This window comes from Paramisgurnus dabryanus, chromosome 1 (assembly GCF_030506205.2).
Source record: "Paramisgurnus dabryanus chromosome 1, PD_genome_1.1, whole genome shotgun sequence".
Classification (NCBI taxonomy): domain Eukaryota; kingdom Metazoa; phylum Chordata; class Actinopteri; order Cypriniformes; family Cobitidae; genus Paramisgurnus; species Paramisgurnus dabryanus.
Window position 1 is genome coordinate 23,388,064 of NC_133337.1, and position 10,072 is coordinate 23,398,135.

Consider the following 10,072-nt stretch of genomic DNA (forward strand, 5'->3'; position numbering starts at 1 on the left):
TGAGACCGCATTTCACCTCGATGAGAAATCTGATATTTACATTACTGGCATATAGCGGTCTGATTTGAAACGGACAGTTTTGTCAAAGCAGCAAACACCTGGCTGGCTCTCTTAATTTCTTACCACTAAAATGCTGTTTGTCTCTGCCTATTCCTTCTATCCATGCCCAGCGCCACTGATTTAAGTCCTTTATCAATTAGGTCGTCTTACCTAGGCTTCATATACTTTTCATCCTGCTGACAAAGTTAACTTGTTATGACTTCTACGCGCCGCGACCACGCGGCATCTGCAGCTGGATCTCATCAGAGCCATATAGACAGGGTTGCCAGGTCCAAGAAAAATTTCCAGCCCAATGACAACTTAAAACCCGCCCAAAAGGAATGAGAACTAGCCCAATTTTTACATTTGTCAAATCACAGTTGAAAACTGCGGGATTACAATAAAAGGCTGTAAAATAAACTCTTACATTAATTACTTTTAATGTACTTTCCAGATGAAAATTTTCTTAATGCCCTTAAAGTGCTCTATTTTCACACACTATTCTGTTCTAAATATACAAAAAATATACTTTAGTACTTCTTAAGATTATCTTAAGTACATCTAAGTGTACCCAACCGTGCCATGTTGAGACAGAATATGAACTCTGCCCTTTTAACATACTACCTCTGTTGTAAAAAATTTTTTTTTTCTTGAAAAGATCATACAAAGATGGGTTCACATGGTCTGTAAATATCCTCTCAGTTTAGATGTAACTTCTTACGTAAGGTAATTTCTTGTGTCTGACGTGATATTAAGAGCAAAACGCACCCCTCCACTCAATTTTCCACTGACTTCCTGATGTTGCAGCGGTGACAGGTATTGCTTAGGGGATTAATGCACGTTAGGAAAATAAAGAACGTTCATGTTATAAGTCTACAGATAAACATTTTCGCGGCCGCGACACATTATAAAACTAGCCCAAAAAACCACAACCCGCGGCTCCGAAATTTTTCCCGCAACTGTATTTTCAAAATAGCCCAATTGTGCGGGAAAACCGCAAACCTGGCAACACTGCATATAGATATAGAGAGTTATGTCAACTCCGTTGACTCCAATGGAACGTTTTTTTTTTTTACAGCAATGGCGGACCACGGAGTCTCTCCAGAGTTCCCGGAAGTCACAGTCAGCTCCATAGAGTTGCATTAGAAAGATTGAATGTGTTGAACTTAATACAAGTTTTAAGACTTAATACGCTTTACAAATAAGATTGTATGTTAGCAATACATGTGAATCAAATTACTTTATGCATCAGTGTGTTTGTAGTACAATTTAGGGGGTGTTAGTAGAAAACGGGTCAGGCTAGGACAAGCTGTGGATAACTTTAGCAACACACAACAAACCACAAACAGCCTTTTATTGGTAAATTTTGTTTTCTTAATGCAGATTCATCCATTATTGTAAATATTGTGTAATAAGAGAGGCTATTAAATAAAGTGATGGTGGTAAGTGCATATTTATGCATCAAACGTATATGTTTTTGACACTGTGGTTTTGCTGGTTAATAAATTAAATAAGTTAATTTATTAATAACTTGTCAAATGTATACTTACATGGTTAAGAGATTAGTAATCATTTAAAGTGATGATGTTATTTCCCATCAGATGTTTATATTAACAACAAAAAGAAAACTACACTAAACCAGAAATATTATTATAATTTATAATAAATTAAACAAAGTGCTTTGTAAGTCTTTTTTTATGTTGTGCTTTGTATATTAATAAATTAAACCAGTATGAGTTACATACACAGCACATTCACTTTGTATATTATTAACAGGCATAAACTTACATTAGTACACAGTGTGATGCATTTTAAAGCTTTAAAGTTAAAGGCAGCGTAAAACATGTTAACAAGGGACATACCAGCAGATGACCATACAAATCTTCCTATATTGGTGAATTTAATTTGTCAAAAAACATTGTTTATATAACTACATAACAATACTACCTTCACATTTTGATGTGATATATAAATATTGTAAAAAAATACGTTTCTTGACAATAAATTAAGAAAAGCAGCTCTTTGCCTCTAACTCAATGTATTTCAATGGCTCACTATGGGCTTCTAGGAACTAACTGAAATCTCCGTGAATCACGTGACGGGTGAGCTTCTGGACTTCCGATGGCACAACTCTGTTTTTCTATGGCTCTGGATCTCAGCCACACCTCAAAGACCCCTCCCTATTCTACTTCTTATTGGCTAGTTTGTTAGTTTGGTTGAGAGTGAAAGATGTGTTCCTCTCATATTCTTTGTAGGCGAACGCATGATTTTTTTTATTCGCAGCGAACACCACACGCCGGAGATCCGACTTTAAGCTCTTTACCCCCCAGTCACATTAGCTACAAGCGACAGAGACAGAGCGACAGGCTACCATTCATTTTCAATGGAAGTGGCCGTTTGCCAGCGACAAGCGACGAGCTCGCCGCTACGCGAGCAAGGCGGGGCCAAAATAGACAAGCAGGCTATTTTATGCAAATGATGAGCGATGCGACAAAGCGACTGCCAATCGGAGTGAAAAGGAGCAGCGTGACGTAGGTCTGTAGTCGAGTCTGAGAAAATAATTCAAGATGGCGGAAAATTCGTATTTCTGTATATATCTGATAAGTTTGGCATTTTATCTCATATATTTTGTTACTATTATCGAGAAATAAATACTTTTAAATCCAAAAACACCGCTCTTGTAACTTAACAATACCTCTAAAGTGACTTTTGATTCCGCTTTTAGAAACTAGCCAAGGAACGCCCATCAAGCGAGTGTGTGTCGCTCGGTGTCGTTCACTTTTGTAGCTAATGTGACTGTAGAGCTCTGGGGCCCGTTCTTCGTACGTCGCTAACTCAGTTAGCTGGATTTGATTGTTGATGATTTGGCATGATCTTGGATTATTTGGTTCTTCGAAGCTCATTCTAAACTTGGTGTCATAGCAACAGGTCCGTAAGCTCAAACCTGCTCGGGAGCAGGCTTATTTCATGTAAACAAGATTAGTTTGTACCTTTTAAAGCGGATGTGATACGGAAAGTCTGACGCAGTCGCGTATTCTTCATTATACGAGCGCAATCTGCGTAAGATGCATGATTAATATAAAGAGCTTTTCAAATTCAACACGTAATAAAAAAAGAATATATTAATTAAATCTTTTAGCGATGTTATTTAAAAAATATATAATATAACAAATATATTTTCCTGTACTTGTGCGACTTGTTTAACAGGTGTTTTATTATTATTCTTAAACGAATGACATGCTGATCACATTCATTTTAAATTTGTTTGAATTTTCCTTAATAAAAACAGCAATTAATCATACCCAGCACTAATAGATGTTATGTACAATAAAGACTATTACTCTAATTTTCATTTGAATAAACTAATCTCCTATTTTAGTTTTGTCTGTAGATTGTCAAGTAGCTTACAATGTCATGCATGAAAGGGTTTTCTATGAAGGTATATTTGGTGCAAAACAACTTCACACCTGTGACAGTGGAATTTGTATTTGTAGAGATTATCCACACATGTGTATCAGTAAATTTGAAGTCACAGATGAAGAGTTGCAAACTTGTAGATTTTTTTTCTTTCCCTCAAATACAACACAACAGTTACACATTCACAAATCCTTCAGTGCAGCTGCACAAATCCCATTTTACAAATCACAGATTAAGAAACTCACAAGCTCACGTTTTTTGCTACAATTGCTGCAGTAAATATGGTGCAAAACCTACTTGAACACCTGCATCAAAGTATGTGAAGTCACACACAAATTTTGTACATTCGCAAAATCAGTTTGTGCATCTGTGCGATGAGAGTTGCATGTGTGTAAAAAAATTTTCACAAATATTTTTTTATTTTTGAAATATTTTCTAGCACAAACACAAGTACATAAATACAACTGCTTGAATCTGCTGCTACGAGTTTCAAACACTCTTTTTCGTGTGCTCTCTGTTTTGCACCAAATATCTCGAGATAAATGGTGCGAAAGTGATTTGTATACCTGTAGGCTATGGCGAGCACTGTTCAGCACTGCCCACCAGGTGGCGCCTGACACTCACTGAAGCAGAGTTTATTAATTACCAGCAATGTTTCAGCAAGGTAAATCGCCTTTATCAATGTATTATTTTCACCAAGTGGAGAACAATACAAATGGGAGTGCTAATTATACACAGATGAAGGTAATTACATACAATATTCCAATGATTCATTAGTAAACAAAATATAAGTTCCATAAATCTCAAACCATCAATATAAGTAGATTAAAAAATACAAGCAGCAAATACACACATAGGCCTACATTTAACTAAGATACATGCTTTTTCTTCTAATATACTAATTTGGATGATTATTTCTGTCTTTTTGAATCGGGTAACTGAACAACTAAATTGTTTTTATTATTATCTAAACAGTTGTTCTGATTTCTTAACATTTACCCTGGATGCTAACCCAAATCAAATCAGCTTTTTAGACTTGTGGGTAGCTTGTAATTTTTTACATAGGGATCCGATTAAAAAACCTAAAGCTCGTCATACACTATTGAGAGTGGATTCTTATTGTCATGAGCAGGGCCGTACAGAGGATTTTATAAATACCAAGGTCCATATGTATTTTTCTAATAGCAATTGCACAAACAAAAGAAACATTTAAAATCCTTACAATTACCTGCAAAAAAAGTTAGACCCTGTAAAGTGAAACAATCACACTAACATAAGCACGCTAAAATACTTACCTGTTCCCTTAAAGAAAGAAGAGTTAACTCAAAAGAATAGTTTAAAAATAGTTAAAGCAACTGTTCTAAAAGAGCAGATTAAAATTTAATAGACCGGTCTAAGAACAAAACTAACCAGAATAAACCCATACTTAAACCAGTTAAATCCATTTAAACTTATTTAAATAAGAAAAGATTAAATATAAAGGATTTAAAATTATTTATTATACATATAATTAGCACTCCCATTTATATTGTTCTCCACTTGGTGAAAATAATACCTTGATAAAGGCGATTTACCTTGCTGAAACATTGCTGGTAATTAATAAACTCTGCTTCAGTGAGTGTCGGGCGCCACCTGGTGGGAAGTGCTGAACATAGCCTACAGGTATACAAATCACTTTCGCACCACTTATCTCGAGATATTTGGTGCAAAACAGAGAGCACACAAAAAAGAGTGTTTGAAACTTGTAGCAGCAGATTCAAGCAGTTGTATTTATGTACTTGTGTTTGTGCTAGAAAATATTTCAAAAATAAAAAAATATTTGTGAAATTTTTTTTTACACACATGCAACTCTCATCGCACAGATGCACAAACTGATTTGCGAATGTACAAAATTTGTGTGTGACTTCACATACTTTGATGCAGGTGTTCAAGTAGGTTTTGCACCATATTTACTGCAGCAATTGTAGCAAAAAACGTGAGCTTGTGAGTTTCTTAATCTGTGATTTGTAAAATGGGATTTGTGCAGCTGCACTGAAGGATTTGTGAATGTGTAACTGTTGTGTTGTATTTGAGGGAAAGAAAAAAAATCTACAAGTTTGCAACTCTTCATCTGTGACTTCAAATTTACTGATACACATGTGTGGATAATCTCTACAAATACAAATTCCACTGTCACAGGTGTGCAGTTGTTTTGCACCAAATTTACCTTCATAGTTTTCGTTTAGTAATTTCTATCTGTTCTATCTTTAAAACGTTGTCTACAAATATGTTACCCTGTCCCTGTTCTGTGACAAAAATGACCAAAATAACCAAATAAGTTTTTTGCACATATTTTCACATATCTTTATCTTCTTTACTACACTTTTCTGTGCAGACTCAGCAGATGCAGGACTTTCAGTTAACGTGGAATACTGCTAATATAGTCAGAAATCAGTTAAGAATAATGCAATTGAAGTAAACTTATTTAACCACTTGCATATAGTTTCTCTAAAGGACTACCATCTGAGAGGATTTCTTTACTGTCATGTGCATTGCTATCAGAAACGGTTGTATTTTATAATCTTTCGATGTAGAATAACAAATACCATTCCCTTACTGCACATCATACTTTATTTACCACATTATTGTAAACTGCTAAAAGTGTTGGTGTATTATCTACAACTGCACAAAAGAGAGGAAAACACAATCTTATAATACACTACAATTAAAATTGTATTTATCAGGAATTAAATTGTTGCATTGGCTGTCGGTTTAAGAAAGAGCAACTGCTCCAGAGATTATCTGTACAATCAGCCAGTTTAGAGACATCACTCCTGCCAGCACATCACATGAAGATGGAGGGCCACCACCTGTGTTTTTTTATTCTGCTTTTTAAGTTGCTGTTACAAACAGACAAAATAGCATTTAACTGTTTTTAAAAGAGACTTAGAGTACTTTAGGAGCATCAAATTTTAATTACAATCATTAATTTCAATCTTTGACAAGCATAGTAAAGATATCAAGATTATATTTTTACAAAAAAAATTTACATTATTTATGGTGATTTATGTACTAAAGTAGCTTTAACTGGGTTTTTAAATTCAGTCACATAAAAAGTTCACAACCTTCCATCAATAGCTCTCAGACTGCAGGGGTTAAAAATGGGCGTGTTCTTGGCCATTGTAACAACTGGCCAATCACAGCGTGGCTGATCAGTGTTTCTACTATCGATATGTATTGACTTTTCTTGCAGTGCCCGAACGCGCAGTGATCTCAGATAATTCAATCCTGCCATAATAATCATCAACAGCAGTGGTGTTCAAAGAACCAAATAAGCGAGATTATAATTAGCCAGATCTAAACTTCTCGGATGTCTCATTTGATCTCGGATGTATTAAGCGACGTACGAAGAACGGGCCCCTGCTTTGAATGAAGTTCCATTGTGAAAAATAAATAGACTACTTGCGGAGTGATATGCGGTCATTTATAACGGTGCCTTGCACCCCCCCCACACACAAAAAAAAATTGGATTTGCATGATTCACGAAAGCCTCATTTTCAGGTCGGAAAAGCCGGAATTCCGGATTTATCCGGAAGAATCACACCCCTGTAATAAAATACAGTACACATACACACATCTGTACTTCATAGGTTAACTTGATTGAAAATGCAGGACTGTCTTACACAACAAAACATGAATATCGTCTGGAATGTTAAAAAAGTCAATTATGTGAAAGCAACACAGTAATATAGGGCGTGTAAAAGCTAAAGATCTGTGATTATTTAGTATTTTATGACTTTATGTGTGCCCAGCAAACACAGAACGTTCCCCTAACGTTAGTTTTTGGTTATTTTTTGGGAACCAAATAATAACTTACTGGGAACGTTCTTTTTAGGTTTTATTTTTGCAACCATAAAATAACGTTCCCATAACGTTGCAGGGTGGGTTATTTTTAAATAACTTAAAAATAACTTATACAGAACGTTATTTCTTGGTTATTTTTGGAACCATAACATAACATTCCCATAACGTTGCAGGGTGGTTATTTTTAAAATAACCTAAAAATAACTTATACAGAACGTTATTTTTGGGGTATTTTTTGGAACCATAAAATAACGTTCCCATAACGTTGTAATAACGTTAGGAGAACGTTAGTTTTAGGTTAGTTTAAAGTTTTTCTAACGTTTTCCTAACTTGTTCCAACGTTATAATAACGTTAAAAGAACGTTAGTTTTAGGTTAGTTCAACGTTTTTCTAATGTTTTCCTTATATTATTCTAACCTAAAACTAACATTCTCCTAACATTATTATAACGTTATCATAACGTTAGAATAACGTTAAACTAACCTAAAAATAACATTCTTTTCCGTAACCAAAAACAACCCTAAAAAAATAACGTTATGGAAACCAAAAAATAACGTTAGGGGAACGTTTTTAGAACCAAAAACTAACGTTAGGAAAACGTTTTTTGGAACCAAAAATTGTTAGCTGGGTGAATGCATAAACGTACCAATAGATTTGAAGCATCATAAACTTTGTTGACGCTGCTGTTTTTCTTCTGTCTGGTTTTCCATTCGTGTGAAAGATGTTTCTTTCTTGTTTCCAGCTTTTGTTTGTACGGCTGCTTGGCATGACAATATTGACAAGTTTTGCTTGCTACCCCAATTCTTTCCCCACAGATATGACATTCTTTTTGAGTTGGCATCTGGACATAAAAACAAATCATATTAATAATAAAAACACTCAATGCTGTGATATAAAGCGAGAAGAAAACATTATTTACACTCATACTAAAGAAGCACGGTCTCCCTTATGAAAATTAACTGAGATTTTACCACAAATAAAAAACCTGGTTACCACAAAATAACCATGGGCTTGTTATAGTAACCATAGATCTGAGCTTCTCTTCATTTTTGTAGTAAATTCATTTACTTTTTACACATCGCAATCAAAACACCAAACAATCATTGTTACTGTACTTTTACTTTAATAATACCATGGTTAACATTCGTCTATGCTAGAAAACAAAATAAAAACGGAAATTTCCAAACAAAAACTAAGACTAGCTTGCACTGCTTTAAAACCAAATAAAACGAAAAATAAATCATTATAAAACATTTTAAGCTTTCGTTTTAAATCCTTTTAAATCTCTCTCACCTCGTGTTTGTACAATGCAGCACAGATCTCTTTACACGCACTGCGCATGCGTATCTACGGCTGCTTCTTCCTGCATTTAAAGAGTGACTAATGCACGAGCCAATCGCGTTCGAGTGTAAGCTGTGACGAAGCGTTTGATTGGTTGAATGTACTGAACGAATACGCCCCTCATTGAACGAACCGTGTTTTGATTTTGAGAGAGAGAGAGAGAGAGAGAGAGACGGACCTCCTGAATGAAATCTATCAAATTATGTTCATAATTAATCAACAGGGAAGAAAAGTGGAGTTTGTATGGGTTCCCGCACACAAAGGTATTGAAGGGAATGAACAAGCTGACAAACTTGCAAAAGAGGCAATAAAAGAAGAGGAAATTCAAATAAATGTTCCACTCAGTAAGTCAGAGATAAAGGTAATAATCAAACAAAAAGTGAATGCAATGTGGCAGTCTGAATGGGATAAGGAGAGGAGGGGTAGACATTTATATAATTTGCAACAAGAAATATCAAGGAAAAAGACCAGTTACACAAATAGACAGGAGGAGGTTTGGTTTAACAGATTACGAATAGGGCACACTGGTTTAAATAGTAATGTATTTATTATAAAGAAACATCCATCTGGGAATTGTGAGGTTTGTGGAGAGAGTGAAGATGTGGAGCATGTCCTTTTAAGGTGTAGAAGGTTTAATGGGGAAAGAGAAATACTGAAAAGGACGGTTAATACAGCTAAGAAAGTATTCTCCTTGGAAACATTATTGGCAGAGCCCAGGTCAGGAAGCATAAACAGCGCTATAGTAGCATTCATTAAAAATACACAGTTAGCAAGTAGGATTTAGAATCAATTGTTTTTTTTTTTTGTTTTTTTTATTATTATCTTTTATTTTATTTTTTATTTTTTTATTCAGTTTCTTTAAAAACCCAAAATGAATTGCACCTCAGTCCAGCAGATGGCGGTAATACACTTTGATTGTAAACTGCCATAAAACTCAACAGAAGAAGAAGAAGAAGAAGAAGAAGAAGAAGAAGAGAGATCTGAACTGACTTAATGTTTCTATTATAGGGGTGTTTTTTCAGGACAAGAATTATCTTAAACCAGGACTCGGTTTTAATTTAATTATGAAATATAACTAGTTTTAACAAAAATTTCTTACTAAAAACATTACTTGTGTGTATTTTGAGGCAAAACAAAGAGCACTGATGTATTTTAAGATATGTCAGTGTAAGGTGTTTTCAGTTTGGACAGCTCTTATGTGTATATTTTAGTCTGGACTAATCTAATCCCTGTCCGGGAAACCACCTAATGTATATTGCTGCTTTATTCTATTATGTAACATTGTATTTAGCTTTTTGTTATTCTTTTATTTTATTTTTAGGCTACTATTTTACTTTAAATTTTGCACTATATACTTTGTTTAATTTTTTATTTGCAGTATTTGTACACAGCCCAGCTGTAAATGCTTTGTCAATACAAATATACAGTGTAG

The 10,072-nt window shown here is 34.6% G+C and overlaps 1 protein-coding gene across 4 annotated transcripts in view; it reads right to left on the minus strand.

Moving 5' to 3' along the window:
• LOC135779353 (uncharacterized) overlaps positions 1–8,665 on the minus strand; it is a 30,769-nt gene extending 22,104 nt beyond the window's left edge. For all 4 annotated transcript variants that reach the window (XM_065290069.1, XM_073814079.1, XM_065290068.1 and 1 more), the window contains exons 1-2: positions 8,593–8,665; positions 7,946–8,140 (exon numbers count right to left, since the gene is read on the minus strand). In XM_065290069.1, coding sequence (XP_065146141.1) covers positions 7,946–8,140; positions 8,593–8,640 — 243 coding nt within the window. In that variant the 5' untranslated portion in view covers positions 8,641–8,665. The remainder of the gene's footprint in view (positions 1–7,945; positions 8,141–8,592) is intronic.
• Between the last annotated feature and the right edge of the window lie 1,407 nt (positions 8,666–10,072).